At 51.5% G+C, this 17,345-nt stretch overlaps 1 protein-coding gene across 1 annotated transcript in view; it reads left to right on the top strand.

Moving 5' to 3' along the window:
• Positions 1 to 626: 626 nt before the first annotated feature.
• Positions 627 to 17,345, top strand: part of VILL (villin like) — a 58,416-nt gene continuing 41,697 nt past the window's right edge. Inside the window, exons 1-2 of the mRNA XM_006120573.3 lie at positions 627 to 784; positions 16,049 to 16,130. Of these exons, the coding sequence (XP_006120635.2) occupies positions 16,062 to 16,130 (69 nt within the window). The 5' untranslated portion in view covers positions 627 to 784; positions 16,049 to 16,061. The remainder of the gene's footprint in view (positions 785 to 16,048; positions 16,131 to 17,345) is intronic.

Below are 17,345 nucleotides of genomic sequence, written 5' to 3'. Positions count from 1 at the left end.
AGAGACCTGTCCAGAGCTCCTGGCTGACAAGACAGACCTGGCCCGGGCCTCCCACAGCCACCTTCCCTCAGGCCAGCAAAGGCTTCCCTGCGATAAATTTTCTGTGAGGCACCTCACACCTCTCCTGTATGCCCGTCACACCTCCCCTGGGGAAGCACACCTCACTGGTTAAGAACCCCTGGGTTAAAGTGTTCCCCAGCAGGTTTTTGTATGTTCCCTTTTCGGATATCTGAGTTGTGTCCGTTAATTCTTTCCCATAGGGACTGTCCAGTTTGTCCAATATCTATTGCAGTGGGGCATTGCTGGCATTGGATGGCATAGATCACATTACTGGATGGGCAGTTAAATGAGCCTCTGATTTTTCTGAATCAGTGGCCCGCAACCCAAAAAAAGATTCCCCACCCCTAAGCTAGAACAGGGAGGTCTTGGGGGGTGGCATTAATGCCCCTTGAATTTGTCACGTGGTTATTTTACACTAATCTACCACCCTGTGTCCGCAGAGCCCCGAAGGAAGCTCTCGCAGGTGGACACTAAGGTCTCCCTGGGTAGCCCCACTCTCTGTGTCTGACACTTAGCAAGCCTCATTGAAGAGAAAGGGTGTGATCTCTCAGTAGGAGGTTCCATGCAGTTAAATACAGTATTAAATTACTGATTTCTGCAGTTCCCTTGCTGACGGAGGTGGCGGAGCAGCAAACAAAAGTGCTTGAAACTAGTTTGCTGAACAGGAGAGAACCCTGAGTGTGGGGTTAGCTGGCAAGGCGGAGACTTTACACCGTGTAGCAAGGTAAGCGTCTTTTTTAATCCTTTTAATTTCATTTCTAAGTGTTGCATGAGTACGCTTGCTGGGTGCCAGAAGAAAGCTCAGTGAATTGCCTGTCAGCTGCATTGAAATGGGGCTAGATCCTCAGCCCATGTCAACCAGGACAGCTCCAGTTATACAACCAAAGGGTCTGGACTGAGATTTTCATGTGAATGCAAACTTTCGTTCTCCGATTTCTGAGAATGTGGCAGAGCTACTTCTCAGCAACTCTGCACTGAGGAAGAATATGACATTCCATTCTTTGTTGCCACAGAACTGCTTTTCCTTTCATGCAACACCTAATTGACCGGTTTGTTTGTTTAACACTCCTCGTTTGACTTTCTGCGGGATTGCTTTAAAGTTGAATTTTTAGTCCCGCTGATCCACTGGAGGTGGAGGGGAAGTGATCGGGGGTCCTGAATGGAATCAATCAATCGAGAGGCTAAAAGTCTGATTCCAACGCAGTTTGCTGCTTCAAAGCAAGTGAAGCCTCGGTGGTATATAATGTGTTTGCGCTGGTTACTTCCCAAGTTCGCCTTGTTTGTTTGAGAGCCAAATGGCACTCAGGAGAATTGGTTTGTAATGGAGTTTCACTTTAGGCTTATTTGCTGGTATTTTTCTTAGGCACGTCTCCTAGGGACATGAAAAAGAGGAAGTGAAGGAGATACCATACACGTTAGCTTCCGTGGGAGAGTGGCATTCATTAAGGAATATACTGGCAAAAGATGCAAGCAAGTCCTACGGTAGCTGAAGCAAACGTGCCTTTCCATGACTTGCTGCAGGCACTGGGCAAAGCTAGGTGTGGCTCAGGCATTTCAAGGGAAGTGGCAGGAGACGGCTCCTAGGAGCAGCCTCCTTCCTAGTGTTCATTGGGGGGTTTTCAAGGCCTTCTCCTGTGGGAGCCACTGCAGGGTGGATGCTTCTTGTTTTCAAAGACCATGAGCTGCACCAGAGAGCCCAATCCAGCTGGAGAAATCATTGACGGTGTTTCCATGGCCTGGCAGCAGGCAAAAGGCAGGTGCGCTTGTTTTGACTGAACAAACAAGCTGCCTCTCTTCCCCTCCCTGCCCCTTCCTCCCTCCAGCACTGACGTCGGTCTCATGACATTATTTGCTAAGGAGGACTTTGTGGCAACTGTTGCTAAGGCTTCCCAAATGGGAACGGTGGCCTCATGCCATGCTTTGAGGCAAAGCCACTGTGTTTGCTTTGAGACGCACACCTGAGGCGCAAAGAAAGCCGCACACCAGCCAGGGTACCCATGTACGCACCTCTCCCTCACCCTCAGCCACAGAAGAACACATACCTCACACTCCTGCCCCCCCCCCACCCCCCGCTCGCATCCACCTAACGCCTCCCAGGGGGTGGGGTTAATGGCCTTGAGGAAAAACACGCCAGCGATTTTTCACGGCTCAGAGCCACTTCTTGTTTCACTAATGTCATTGCTTCCCTGGCCTGGATGTGACTGTTCACGCCAAGTTCCTTCCAAACAACTTCCCTTCCTGAGATTTGTGCCTTGCATTATCCTAAGGCTGCTCTTGCTCTTGTTCTCCTGGTTCAGCACTTGGCCACACTTCTCTGTTGCTCTCTGCCTACCTCAGAGAGACTTGATCTAGAGCAGTGATCCTCAACACGGTGCCCATGGGTGCCATTTCTGTGCGCCCACTGAGTGATTGGGGCCAGCCCCACCCTGGTGCACGGTGCGGGGCGGCGCCAGCCCTCGGGTGTGTGGCGCGGGGCGGCGCCGGCCCCAGCACATGAGTGGCCGTGCCCCCGGGTGCCCGGCAGCCCCAAAAGGATGGGGACCACTGATCTAGAGGATGCTCAATTGTATCCTTGAGGGCCAGCCATCCTGGGCCTGTGGTGTGGAATTTGCTGTTCAGTGTTTCAGACCCACCCCCAACCAAAAAACCGCTCCTTTGGTTTGTCATGAGCATGAAGTCTAGGCCTCTGGCTAGCTTGTATTTAAAGCAGCTCTTATGAGAACAACTAGACATGATAGAACACATCCTGCCCTAGAAGCTGGATTCTTCTTTCGGGAAGCTTTGTTAGTGTAACTCACACACCACACTTAGGCCTTGTCTTCACACCACAGAAGATCGAAGCTGCTGCAATTGATCTTCTGGAGTTTGATTTAGCGAGTCTAGTTAAGACTCGCTAAATCAAACTCAGAGGTCACCGCCAGTGCTCCTGCTCTTGCCAGGAGTAAGAGAAGCCTACGGGAGCATTTGCTGCCATAGGCCTCCCACTGTGGGAATGGCAGGGAAACTTGAATCGAGGAATGTTGACTCCAGCTATGTATGCTAAGTAGCTGGAGTTGTGTACTGTAAGCCAAGTTTCCGGGTCTTATGTAGACCTGGCCTTAGAGATGAATGGGTCTCTTCTACAGCTCTAGATAAGAGTCACCTGGTTCAGGCTCATGCATTTAGCTTCAGGGGTGGTTCAAGCCTGCCCAAACTGGGGTTTGTGGGTGTTACATTTTGGGGGAGCTCATCTGAGTCAGTGTCCTGCGCAAGCACATCTGGAGTGATTCACTAAGTTGGGAGAACAAATGGGTTGATATTTTGAGGAAATTGCTATTAGTACAACAGGTTTGTTGGACCCAGGCTCAGCAGCCCGTACCTTGGGGTCTGCGACTTCAGCACATGACTGGGCAAAAGCACTACAGCAAGCACTGGAAAAGGTTGTGTTCTCTCATGCTAGGTCAAACTCCAGCAGAAGCTGAAGTTATTCACTGGGGGTCCCATCTCAATACCTGGGGAAAAGGAGTTTGAACCCTGGTTAGAACATACATTAGCTAGACGTTTGAGGGACTATGTGATGTAAAGGTTTCATCAGCATGTAAATAAAATACATACAGGCATATATAGACACGCATGTATCAACATTAAAATTCAGTCTTTGCTATGCAGTGGAATTGGAGATAGAAGAACCCAGGGCTATGTCTACACTGGCACCCTTTTCCAGAAATGCTTAAAACAGAACAGTTTTCCGTTATAAGTATTTCCGGAAAAAGTGCGTCTACATTGGAAGGATGCTTTTCCGGAAAAGCACTTTTTCCGGAAAAGCGTCTGTGGCCAATGTAGACACGCTTTTCCAGAAAAAAGCCCCAATCGTCATTTTCGCAATCGGGGCTTTTTTGAGGAAAAGACTGCTGTGCTGTCTACACTGGCCCTTTTCTGGAACAGTTTTTCTGGAAAAGGACTTTTGCCCGAACGGGAGCAGCATAGTTTTTCTGGAAAAACACTGACAATTTTACAGTAGATTGTCATTGCTTTTCTGGAAAAGCAAGCGGCCAGTGTAGACAGCTGGCAAGTTATTCCAGAAAAGCGGCTGCTTTTCTGGAATAAGTGGCCCAGTGTAGACACAGCCCAGGTGTGTAGTGCTATCTGTTGGTGGAGGCTGACTTTTTTTTTTCCATCTTTTTTCATTTCCTCTCCTGAATTCTTAAAGTGTGCCTCAGTCTTCAGGGGAACAGCTGCCATGTTCAGCCCCAGAGGTGGCTGCATTCCAGTGGCTGGTGAAATACTAGTACCTGTGATGAATTATGTGCTCCTCCTTCAGCCAAAAGGCTCTGTGGAAGGTTTGGCACGTGGCCTTTAGGGTTCTTTGACATCCTTCAGGGTGAGACCCCTCAGACATGTTGTGAATTATTGTTTGTTCCAATCACCTGTAGAGAGTCTTTTCTGGTCTCTGTATTTGTTTGTTCTTGTGCCATTGGGACTGTCAAAGGGCTAAGAATCAGTCCAAGCAGGAGGGAACTGGACGCTACTCTGCATCGCTCATGGGTTCTGGCCCCGCCTATGCACAGACAGAAGCCTTTTGGGTAGAGTCGTTTGTTTGGACACAATACTGGTCTGCTCAGCCCTCAAGCAGAAACATAAGGGCCCGAGCCTGTAAAGCTGTATTGGGTGGGAGGTTGTTTGACACCAGAGCCTTTCTGGGCTAGGCTGGGCAGTGGGCTGAGCCCGGGGCATGAAGCAATGCATAAACTGCCCCCCCAGCCCCAAGGAGAGCAATGTGTCTGGAGTGCCGTGACACGACTGCTTCAGGGAGGACCCGTTCCTTCCCTGCTCCCTTCGCTCTGGGCGGAGCATCACTTTCCCCGCCCCTTTGTGAGGGTTAATTTATCCACCATCCTTCTGCTCACTAGGGATGTTAGTTAACGGTTAAAATGTTAACTGGCTAAACGCTGGGTTTGAACCATTAACCCTGGAGCAGCCACCTCCCCCGCTTGCAGCATGACGGCCTGCAGTTGGGGGAGGGGCTGCTCTGGGCCCAGCCTCACCCCTGACCCGCCACGACCATGGGCTGCGGAAGCTGGTCCAGCCATCGGGTCTGTTCCAGCACAATCCCTGTACCTGGCATGGCCTCAGGGAGTAGGGACTGTCCTGGCCCTGCTGCAGCTATGGGCAGGGTCCAGACAGACAGACCAGTTAACCGTCTAACTGGCAAGCAGGCCAGTAAGCCACCTGCTTACCAGGTAACATCGCATCTTTTGGCCAAAAACAATCTCCAGCCACGATCTGCTCCTGTGATGCCACCAGGAGGACATGACCACTCTCCTTATTAGAGAAGATGCTGGAGATGGATAGGGCCGGTGATGAGAAGGGAGGCAGATGCCATTGTAAAGATAGCACTTCACTGGACGCCTGAAGGGCGACGGAAACGGGGGAGGCCCAAGACAACATGGCGGCGTACTGTTGAGGCAGACATGAAGAGAATGAACTACAACTGGGACACACTGGAGAAAATGGCCAAAGACGGACAAAAATGGAGAACCTTCGTTGCTGCCCTACATGCCGCTGGGCGTAATAGGCGTTAACTAACTTACCGGGTAACTGGTTAACTGGTTTATGTAGTACATCCCTAGTGCCCACCCACCCAACTCCACTGGCTAGGACTGGGCACCCAACTCCACTGGCAGGCCAGGCTCCTGGAAGAGCAGGAGAGCAGGTGTAACAACTCCCCGCCCCTGAGCTAAGGGCATGAGGTTCTGTGCTTTGAGCTAACGGGTGAAGTCCATGCGCTGGGAGCTGTCGCACGCTCATCTCCTCCATGGATACGGGTGCAATGTCCCGCCTGCTTCCGACGGTTGACAGCGCACGCGACGGCCAGCAATAGAACAACACCCACTGGTGAGGGGCGACACGGTTTCCAGCAGCTCTCTGAATGTTCCCTACGGCTTCCCCAGAGACCATAGGACAAGCAGGAGGGGGCTGCTAATATTCTCCCAAGGGGAGATCACCTGGAAGTCTGGCTCTGTTGCAAAGACCCTCCCCCTGCTGCATGCGGACGCCTGCAAGGAGTGGACGTTGGAGTGAGGGGATCAGCAGCTGCTTATCTCTCCTCCTTCGTGCTTCTACTTTCGTTTTGTTTGTGTGTGGCACGGCTGCGCCTCAGGGTGTGCTCGCCAGACCAAGGGCAAGCTAGCCTCCCCCGGCAGCCGCAGCTGAGTCCCAGCCACTTCTGCCCGGAAACAGGCACCTGGGATGAACCTGGTGCCAACGTTGTCCGGATGCCAAAGGCTGCTTCTGGAGGTGGCTCGGTGTATTCACAGGGAGCTGGAAGTGCTTGCTCCTGCTTTCTCTCCCCCCGCATTCCCTCCGCGCCCCACCCTGGGTGGTGGTAACTTTTTCCCATTGGGCACAGCCACAATATATTCAGATCAATCTCCCCCAGGGGCAGCGGGAAACAGCCTTTTCCTCTAGGCTGCGGACCCCAAGGAGCTGCTGGGAACAAGTCTGGCCAGAACGGTGTCCAGGAGGAGGTAGAGTAAAAAGGATTCTGGCGTGTTCCTGTAATGGGCCGGGTAGTTCTGCGTCCCTGTTCAGGCAGGGTGCTTAGGCAGAGCCTGTCCGCTAGAGCAGAGCAGGAAGGAATCTGGAGAAGGATAAATGTGTTCCTGATCAATTGGCGGCGTTACTCATCTCAGTGTTTGCTGCTCCCCCGGGACTGATCTGTATCCTCTTACTAAGTCAATAATCTCTTCATTAGAAGCTTGCACAGGGACCGCTCCCCTGCCTGTAGGAGAGGCTGAGTCAATCTTTCTCTTGCTGTGCTTGTGAAAACAAGGCACCCAGCCAAAGGCCTGGGGAGGCCTCACCCGTCCGGCGCGCATGTTGACCCAGCGTTTGCACTCGGCAGGTTCTTGCCATGGTTTGGCCAGTGGCTCTGCGTGCAGCTCCCCTCAGAGACGGTGCAGAGACTGAGGAGTCAGTGCCAGGCCCATGTGCCTGGCTTAGAGAAAAATGTGTCCCTGTTCGGGATACGGCCCAGCCTCGGTGGCGCAGGGAGGAGGAGGGGGTCAGCTGCTTCCCTGCTGGTTGCTGGTGCTCTCATGCCACCTGGGCCCCAGCCTGTGCCCCATATAGCTGGCTGCAGGACGCACTGATGCTCAGTGACATGGTCTCTCCACACCACATCACTGATTGCTGGGGAGACTTGTTCTTTGACACCGGGGGCCTCTTCGTCTGCTCGTGACTGGTCTAGATCAGGCTGCGAGTCATCTGTTCGTTCTTTGAAACTACTGAACAGGCCCACCAACCGGGGGGAGGGAAAGGGGCAGTTTCTCGGGGCCCGGCAAGTCTAAAGGGCCCTATAAATTGCCGCTGGACCATCACACTGCACGCTCTGGGCAGCTCTGAGAATTGAAGGTGGCTTCGTGGCGGGTGCCATTGATGGACCTAATCTCCATGAATCTATCTAGCTCTTTTTTTGAGCCCTGTTAAAGTTCTAGCCTTCACTGCACCCCCTGGCAAGGAGTTCCACAGGTTGACTGTGCATGGAGTGAAGCTACTAGGCGTGCCCCATTCGCACACCTAGTGTCGGTGAGAACCCTTCCAGCTTTTGCCTTTCAAGCATTCTTATGTGCCAAGATGTCCCTGTGGGAGTGTTTTAGGGAAGCCAGGAGGATAGGGCCTGAGTGCTGTTTTCCGTAGTTTTTCCTTCAGACAAATGCTGTAGTGGCAAATACTGCAGAGCACCTCTTCCCTTCCCTGCCAAAAATTCTGTTTGCCCAGCTTGCCTCATCCCATCATGGTACGGTTTGAGAGCATGATGAAGTTCAATGCGCTGTGGTGTGAGCATTTGCATGGCCTCTAGGAGAGGACATGAGGCTCCCTCCCTTTTGTGCACCTGCTTTCTCTTTGAAGGTGCTAGGTTAAACAAAAAAAAGCTTGTTCAAGGCAGAAGTCTTCATTGACCAAACGCCCAACCAAGCAGACAAACCCATTGCTGGGCCTTTGTGCCGGACGTTTCCAACTGGACTGCAGGCTGCTTTGTCTCCTTCTGGGGCAGGCAAAATGCTAGGCCAGGCATGACGAGAATGGTTGGAGGGGGGTGGTGCCTCTGGGTGGCTTTGTGCTCGCAAGTTAGGTCTGATTGACTGGACATCAGCACAGGTGTGTACCGCAGACTGATTTCAATCGGCGTGCTCAGGTGCATAACGCATTGAGTTTGCAGGATCCGGGGTAAGGGCCTAGACCCAACATAGACAGGGTGTGGGCAGTTGGACAGCCAAAGTTAGACTATCCAGTACCAGTTCAAATATCACCTAACAGAAGATTTACCTGGTGTTGCCTGAGTCCTTAACTCAGTTATTTTATTGTTTTCTTCATGGAAATCATTGCTGTGGGGAGGGACTGGGAATGAGGGATTCAGGCTGCCCCAGGGAGAAAGGACAACCCCAGCCCTCTCTCACTGCAGCAGCTTGGGGCCAGGTGAGAAGCGCCTCTCCACAGCTGCTGCAGCTCCAGCAGGCACAGAGGGAAGGGTGCATGTACCCCAGCTGGGGCAGGTCCTGGTTTGTGTGCCTCCTGCATTCCCCAGCCAGAGTGAGGAAGGCAGCAAACTGTGCACTTTCCCCTCACTCCCTGACCAAGGGGAACAGCCAGCAATGTCCCCATACAAATTGGGGGTGAGGGGCTTCACCCCACCCTTCCTAAAAGGCACCGGGGGTGGGGGGAGGCTCGTGGCTGGGACAGTCCTGTATGGGGAATCACCCCAGCCAGCCCATTTCACCTGCCTTGTTGTTCTGTTGCTTTTTTGTGTGGTTATATGAAAAGCAATCCCATTCCAGGCACAACCAAATCCTTACACGGCTTTAAGTTATGATAAGAGGAAGCTGTATACCATATTAAGTGGCTCTAGAGCTTACCGGTCAGGAGGAGTTCTTGAACACACAGATGGACAAACTGTCTCAAATATATGGTGAATTATCCTAGCTTTCAGATCAGCACAGCCTGTCGGAAAGCACAGCTTTACAGCATGGTAGTCCTGTCCTTTGGGGCTTTTATGGTCAGAGTGCTGTTGAAATGCAGAAAAGCCATCAATTCACACTGTTCTTTGGGCATTTGACATGAAGCCCGGATGCCTTTCTGAATCTTTCATTCCTCCCTCCCCACACCCAAATCCAATGAAGCCAGAGAATCTGCAAAGATCTGAAACGGAACCTCTATTTTTACCAAGTAAATATGCATCCCAAAAGGAAAGTGACTGCTGGCAGGGCTATTGAACTGTTATTTATTAACCATTCCTGGGAGTGACCCTGACACGTTAGTCATCTGCTCCTTCCTTCCTCGAGCAAAATCCTCACCCCCGCACAATGGAGGCGCCACAGTTGGCACGCGGACAAAGCTATGAGTAAGTACCATTGTGGCTCTGGTGGTACATGATGGGAGTGTGCTCCACTGAGATGTGTGTGTTACAGGCCTCCCTCTGGGCTGCACGTCAGAGGGTACACATTATTACAGCCCACCGCTAGGGAGGTCAGCCTGGTTAGCTCAAGCTGTAGCCGTCCAGACGTATCGTTTCGGCGGTCGCCCCTGGAATCCCTGGAGCGTTGGCCAACACGGCAGAGGCCATGGGAGTACTAAGCCGTGGCATTGCCCCCGAAGTGTTCTGCAATTTCCTGTTTAGTTTTCTTATTCTACACAATCTGCAGGAGTGATTGGCACATGGGTGGGGTAGCGAGTGCCATTCACTATGCCAAGTGGCCGTGGAACAATGAGGAGACAGAATGTTTGGCCAAGTGGCTGAAGCCTTTGGAGGGCAGAGCAGGGCAAGGCCTGCTCACATCTGCTTTTTCTGCCTTTCATGGAGGGCCCCTCAGTGCTTGCAGATCCCAGGGCCTCTCCGGAGCGCTGAGGCAGGCCAAGGACAGCTGCTGTTGGCCGATGGATGTCTCAGTGCTACCCTGACAGGGAGAGGTTCGACTTCCCAGCCACTGCCTTGCTTTCTCTCCAAGGGTAACCACCAGGGTCAATCTGACCTTGCCCCTCCTCCGCTGCAGGGGGCTGAAAGGCCCTCGCCCCTCTCCGCAAGGCTTGGTGCCTTTCCTTGGACAGACGGTCCTGTTGGTTTGCTGAATGAAAAGATGAGCCCTGGGTCTCCCCAACTCAGCCTTACCTTCCCCCACCCCTCCCCAAAGCCTTTTCTTCATTTCGTAGGCTCTAGTCCCCAGCAAATCACCCAAAGAGGCATCGCTCTGGAGCTGTGGACAGTCTCAGGAGTCCTTGCCCCCTACTGTGTCTTGTTCCTGCACGAGTTCTAGTCAGCATGCACGTGCATGTGTGCACACAAACACACACACGTGCACAAACACACACGTGTACAGTCGTGTACACACACACACGCACACTCACACGCATGAACACAAATGTCACTGCTTTTGAAGGTGCATTTTTTGTGCCCCCCACAGCTGGAGGAGCTGGTTCTGCCCCCTACCTCTGTGACTGGAGGAAGACCTGGGATCAGGTCCGTCCTTCGGATTTCTAGGGCCCTACATAGTGCTGTTACACTTGTGCCCTTGTGCCAGATGAGAGCCCGGTGGGGGTAAGGATTTTTAGAGATGTGATTCGTATAATCTTCGGCAGCACTCCAATGAAATAGTTTTAAAGCAAATTTTAAACTAAGCCCCTGTCGACTAACACAGTGTTTCTCAACCCTTTTTTTTATGAAGAACCCTTTAAAAGAAAAAAAGTACCCCCAATACCTATAGTTTTCATACACTCAATGTTTTTCTTCTACCATTGTAGAAGAAAAATAACTATTTGTTTAAATAACTTAATGGTAGCCAGGTGGGTGGTGACATTTTTGGGTGTAAAAAGTACAAAAATAATAAAGCGCTGTGAAACTTAAAACAAAAATTCAGTTTTCTCCAAATTTCAGTTGTGTTGACATACCCCTCAGAATTCTCCTGAGTACCCGTAAGGGTACTTGTACCACTGGTTGAGAAACACTGAACTAACTCCGTAAATTTAGCAACTAGCAGCATATGCCTGGGCTTGGCAAATGCTTCTTAAATGGCTCCATTGCCCATTGAATGGCTCTTTCACGGTGTTCAGTGGAGGAATTCTTTGCTTTAAAATTAACTAGATCGTCTCTGAAACAAGCAGATCCACAGACCAGGGAAAGGTAGAGCAGATGGGTGGACATTAGGACCCAGTGGTGCCCCAAATTTTCAGGTGCCCTACACAGCTGCATATTCTACATACGGGTAAGGATGGCCCTGCCTGACGCCCCATTGCAGCCCTGGGGTGGAAGAACTTGCTGTCCCACTGCAGCTGAAGAAGCTGCATATCCCTCTCCTATGCCCCCACTGATCAGGGGCCATGCCCTTCTTTGCCCCCATGCACCCATCATACAGAAAGTATCAATGCATTGAACACAACAACTGGAAAGAGAATCCTCTGAACTGACATTCATTCTTAAATTCGACACTTTACGCCTAAGTTTAAACAAAGACATTAATTATCTTACCCATTATAAAGATAGCTTCCCTAATTATCACTTCTAATATCATTAGCTCACAGACATTTACCTCCCCCCCCCCCCCCCATCTCCCTTCTGTTCTGAAATTTGATTTGTCCTTTTCATATGTGTTCACTTTTTTAAAAATTGTATCTTTTGGTATATACAGTTGTGACAATTTTCTTCCGCTATTTGATCTGAGGAAATGGGTCTGGCCCACGAAAGCTCATCACCTAATAAACCATCTTGTTAGTCTTAAAGTGCTACATAGTCCTGTTTTTTCTTTGAATACAACAGTCTTTAAGACAAGCGACCTGCTCCTTTGAGTGGCTGTGTCCTTTGAACAGGTGAAGAGGCTCAAGGCTTTATGATGGACACTTTTCCCTGGTGGCATTTACTCATGTCTCCTCTCAGTCTGTGTTTCATATAGCACTGGCCAAAGACTGAAAACCCTCATGCCCCTCCTCCCCCAAAAATAGCAGCAAGACTTGCTGAGCAAAAAAAAAAAAAAAAAAAGAAAGAAAGAAACTGATCAGGGCAGCAAAACTTGATTGTGGGGGAGAGGCTGGGTTGCCTTGCGCCCTCCCTTGGAATTTCTTCATGCCCCCTCAGGGGGGCATGCCCCCCCCCCCAGTTTGGGAACCCATGATCTAGAAGGTTATAACCGTTCCCACGCTTTATGCTTCTGTGGCATAGACAAGACATGGGCAACTGGTTTTTGTGTCTGCATGGAGGCTGAGTGAATGAGAACATTCCTGCTACAGATCACGTTCAACCAGTAGTGGCGACCCAGGACTGGATTGTGGAATGTCAGGCACCGGGTCTCAGTGCTGCGGGAGATCAGGTGAGCCAGGGGGAGGGGCACTAAGGCAGCTACCTGCCTGTCTGGCACCGCAGACTGTGCTGCGCCCCAGAAGTGGCAAGCAGCAGGCCCAGCTCCTGGGTGAAGGGTGAAGGGAGAGTCCGCACTGCCCCAGCCCTGAGCACTAGCTCCACACTCCCATTGGCTGGGGACCTGCTGCTGGCTGTTTCTGGGGTGCAGCATGATCTGCGGTGCCAGGAGAGGCAGGAAGCTGCGTTAGCACCACCGGGAGCTGCCTAAGGCAAGCCCCTTCTGCCCCAGACCTGACATCCCCCCCCCCCCCCAGAAAGCCAGAGCCCCCTCCTACACTCCAAAGCTCTCATCCTCAGCCCCGCCCCGGAGCCCACACTCTAGTCAAAATATGTTGGGTCGCGGCATCAACAATTTTCTTCAAGAAAAAAAAGTTTGAAAACCGCCACTGAAGACCAGCCCCGTGACCAAAGGTTGTATTTGTGGTATTTCAAGCCTGGCCTCAGGCAGAAATATACTTGAAATCTCATTAAAACAGCTGATCAGGTGAGGTTTGCACCTCATTATAGTTTCTAGGCCAGAGGTTGTGTCTGCTCTGGTCTCAATATGGGCAGGGAGCAGGGAATAATTAAAGAGGGAAGGGAGGTTCTTGGTGTGGTAAAGGTTAAGAATCACTCTTTTCAACCTGACATTTGGATTATAGTTTTTCATCTGAGTGTTTGGGTGCTATTTCAAGCTGATTATCCCAGCTCGGCTGGTGCGTGGAATCTTTTGCAGTAACCCTTTTACTGAAGAGAAGGGCATATTGTCCAAACACCTGAGTTCTGCTAGGAGCTCCGGGGCCTGTAAGGGAAAACATCTGGTGCCCTGCCAAATTCTGATTCAACAATAATATTCTGTGGAACGGATACATAATACATGCAGTTTAACAAAGGACCAGGAAGCACATGAGGGGCAGGACTGGCTGGCTGCCATCAATGCAGGCCTTTCATTCAACAGGAAGGTAGGCTGAGAATAAAATGCAATCCAGGTATTTTTTAAAACTAGTATAAATAGTTACCTGTCTTGTGAGCAAACCCAATTTGGGAGCCGGAGAATTACACCGTCACTGGGCTTTTGGCATACGGATGAAAAGATCAAGTTAGTGAGTCACATTATACCCTTCATTGCTCCTGTGCTTCTCCAATACTTTAACAGAGGGGAGAATTTCTCCCAAAGATTGTAAATACAGGCAGTCCCCGGGTTACGTACAAGATAGGGACTGTAGGTTTGTTCTTAAGTTGAATTTGTATGTAAGTTGGAACTGGTACATATTGTAGGGGAAACTCTAGCCAAACATTTCTCCAGAGCTCAGTTTTATTCTCCCACACCTCACTTCCCTAAGTCCTTTATTCTCAAGCTCGGGGCAGCGCCGGCTGAACCACCTGTCAGGCAGCGCGTCTCGGCGGTCCCGCCGCCCGCGTCCTCTGCGGCGAGAAAAGCCGCTCCGCGTCTCCCTGGTCTGCTGGGGTGGGGGGGGGGGCGCAGCTAGTGCGGGGTTGCCTCACCCCGTTCGTAACTAGGGATCCGACGTAAGTTGGATTGACGTAACCTGGGGACTGCCTGTACAGTAGAGAGCTGGCTGGTGCATGTGCACTCTATTGCCATCTACTGGAGATTCTGAGAACAGGCCACCTGCATGTCATAGACCTTATACTGATAACACATGGTTTACTTTCATTCAGGTGGCAGCAGCCTGTGTTTATGGAGTAAGAGGGCAGTAATTTTTGCGGGGGGGGGCACTTCAGAAATTTTGATGCGTAATCGCGGGCCAGCTCCAGGCCCCCCAGAAAGGGCAAGGCCTTGAGGAGAAGGGGTGAGACTGGGGGCTACGGAGAAAGACAGAGAGTGTGTGAGCATGAAAGAGAGACACTTTGTGTCTGAGAGACAGACTTTGTGTCACAGATTGAGTGTGTGCAGCACAGAGACTGGGAAAGTGTGTGGGGCAGAGTTTGTGTGACAGTCTGGGAGTGGCACAGAGGCAGTGTGGCACAGACTGGGGATGTGTGACAGCGACACAGAGTGTGTGTGCCGGCTGCTGCTGGGTAAGTTTCCAAGTGAAGCCACGTTCTGTCTCTTTATGGGAAACCTGTCCTGCTCTGTTGTCTCCCCCTCCCCAACCCTGCACTCCTCTGAGTCACTTACCATCTAGGGTTCAGACAGGAGCAGCTCCGATGTGTGTCTCCCTCTTCCCAACCCCTGCTCTGTGGAGATGGAGTGCAAGGGAGCATAGTGACTTCAGTTCTCTTCTCTCCCCTCCATATTACCCTCTTCCCCCCCTCCCCGCCATCTGCACAGCTAGTAGAAGACTCCTCTCTGCTGCAGAACAGAGCAAGGCAGGCAGGCAGCGGAACACAGGCGACCGGCTGGAAGTGTGCACTTTCTGCTAATCATCTGGGTGGGCCGGAGAGAAATGCCTGGCGGGCCGGATCTGGCACCTGGGCTCAATTTTGCCCACACTGGTCTACATCCTCTGCCTCCTGTTACCTAGAAGTTCTGAACAACAATGGTGAGGGCAATAAAGCTCCTAGCTGTCGGGGTTTATTACAGGGCATCAGCTCAGGTATTCCATGGAAATGTGGGAGAGGGAGCGTTAGCCCCCAGTACTCTGCCTAAACTGCATTCAAACTTCCCTCTGCCGTGTCCACTGGCGCTTGTGTCCCTGTTCACCTCCTGGCTGAAGCAGTTGCGTGGTGTTGTGAGTGGGTGATGAACTGTTGGGTTGTACCCCAGAGGTGGCTGCCTGTCACTGATGGATTAAATGAATCATCTGTATGTACATTGGGCTGCCTCTGCAATGAAAGTCGTTTGATAAATGGACATACGCATAAGTCCTTACCCCCCAAAAATAGTGCCCAAGACAACACCCTGCCTCCTCCTCCTCCCCCCTGCCTCTGCTCTGGAGAAACTTCACCCATAGGTCGGTTGAGGCGGCTGCCGTGGGGACTTGGGTGGCTGTCCCAAATTGTCCTACAGATGGATGATGCTGATCATAAGAGTGCAAGATGCTTGAAGCTATTTTTATTTCCCAAAGAGAACCACAGCTCCCAACAAAAATGGCTGTTTATGTTGTTCCCCCCGCTTCCCTTTGGGCCTACAGGCAAAGCAGTGGGCGAGCGCCTCAGCTGATGTAAATTGGAGTCCCGTCTTTGGCTTTGATAGCGCTCCGGGGAGGGACACCCGTTGCAGACAAGGTCCCGTCGCTTTTCCCAGTTATCCTGTCTGCTGGAAACGGCCTCTTTGCTTTTACTCACCCGCAAGAAGGTTGAGCGTGGAGGGGGAGGGGAGATCCCTGCATTTTGCACATAGCGGAAGCTCCCATCTGCCACGCAGCACAGGGCAGGAGGTAGGAAGCCAAAGGGCTCGCAGGCAGGGCCGATGTTCTGCTCCAAACGCCTCGTTGTGGGTACGATGCCTGACTCATGCTGGGCCTGGCAGCTTGTCTGGCCCTGTCCAGTGCATGCGTGGGCCAAATGAGAGCGTGGGGCAGCATGTGATCCTCTTTTGAAATGACACCGCTCGGAGCAAGTCTGTTATTTGGCTCACTCAACCCACCAAACCTCTGCCAAGGCTGCCCTGAGCTTCCTGTTTTGTCGAATTGGATGGTTATGCTGCTCTTTGTCTTGCAGTTCCATCAGCAGAATGACAGACCCTGACATGGGCCTCCCTACTATCGAGAGAAAGCCGGGGCTGCAGATATGGACCATAGAGGTACGGTGAGAGGGGTGCATCCTTCACAGACTGGGGCGGGGGAGGGGAGGGGAGGGTGTGTTTTACAAAAACGAGATGCTGTGAAAATTGCTTAGGTGAATGAGGATAGTCTTGTAGTTAAAGATGATGGATGAGTAGGACTTAGGAGACCCAAATTCTTTCCCCAGCTTTATCCCACTCTCTATGTAACATTCATCCACAGTGCCGTGCCTCAGTTTCCCACACTGTAAACCTGGGATAATACTGGCTTAGGAAACAGGAATGCTCTGGCCCAGGACTGAAATTGCTACTTCATTACAGTAGCACTCAGGCATTTTACTGCATTAGGTGTTGCACATACACTCTGTAAAAGACAGTCCCTGCCTTTGTAACCAGAACCAAGCAGATTTGAACCTAGGACCTCTGAAGTGGAGTATAGGAGCTGCTACCCTCTGAGCTAAAAACTAGCTGGCGCCCACCCATGCTGTAGAGGTCTCTTGATCGTAGCTGTTGCTATGGTCTAGGTGCCACTGCATGGTAACCACCCTAGGTGTGTGGGTTACACTTTGTCCAGCTTTCAGTCAAAATAGATACAGCCAAGGGTGGGAGAAAGGAAGTGTTTCTAGTTCTGCATTACAACTTAGAAACATAGGATTAAGTGACTTGCCCGAGGTTACATAGTGAGTCAGTGGCAGGGTCAAGAACTGAGCTCAGCTCTTCTGGGACCTAAGCTATTGCCTTAGCCACAAGCCTGCATTTCCTCTCCAGAGCAGATCGATTAGTCACAGCAACTATGGTAGCTTAGCACTGGTGCTAATGGCCTGTTGCCAGCTGTGATATGTGCTTGTTTTTCTACTGTAGACCCTCACTTAGTGTGCGGGGCTCTCCTTGCCCTTTGTTCCCTCTTCTTAAATCCCTCCTTGTGACCTGCTCCCAGCGGGAGGCTGCGGATGAACAAAGAGGCCTCTGCATTCAGTTTAGACGTGACCAGTGCCTCTTCCCTGAGAGGTGGTTCCACCGCAGGTCGTCTGCTGCTGGGCGTGCCCCAAACAGGAGCCCGGCCCGAGGCTCAGAGAACGGAGCCCCAGGAGCTGGGCAGAGATTTAGTCATGTGGCTCTCACGGGCAGGGAAACCTGCTTGGTGAAGATGTTGCCATTGGGAATGAGGGAAAGTCATTGCACTTCCCTGTTGGTGCCGCGCCCCTTTCCAGGGGAGCTGTAATTCAAAGCAAATCT

This window comes from Pelodiscus sinensis, chromosome 2, assembly GCF_049634645.1.
Source record: "Pelodiscus sinensis isolate JC-2024 chromosome 2, ASM4963464v1, whole genome shotgun sequence".
In the NCBI taxonomy this organism is placed as follows: domain Eukaryota; kingdom Metazoa; phylum Chordata; order Testudines; family Trionychidae; genus Pelodiscus; species Pelodiscus sinensis.
This window is presented reverse-complemented; position numbering and strand designations above follow the sequence as displayed.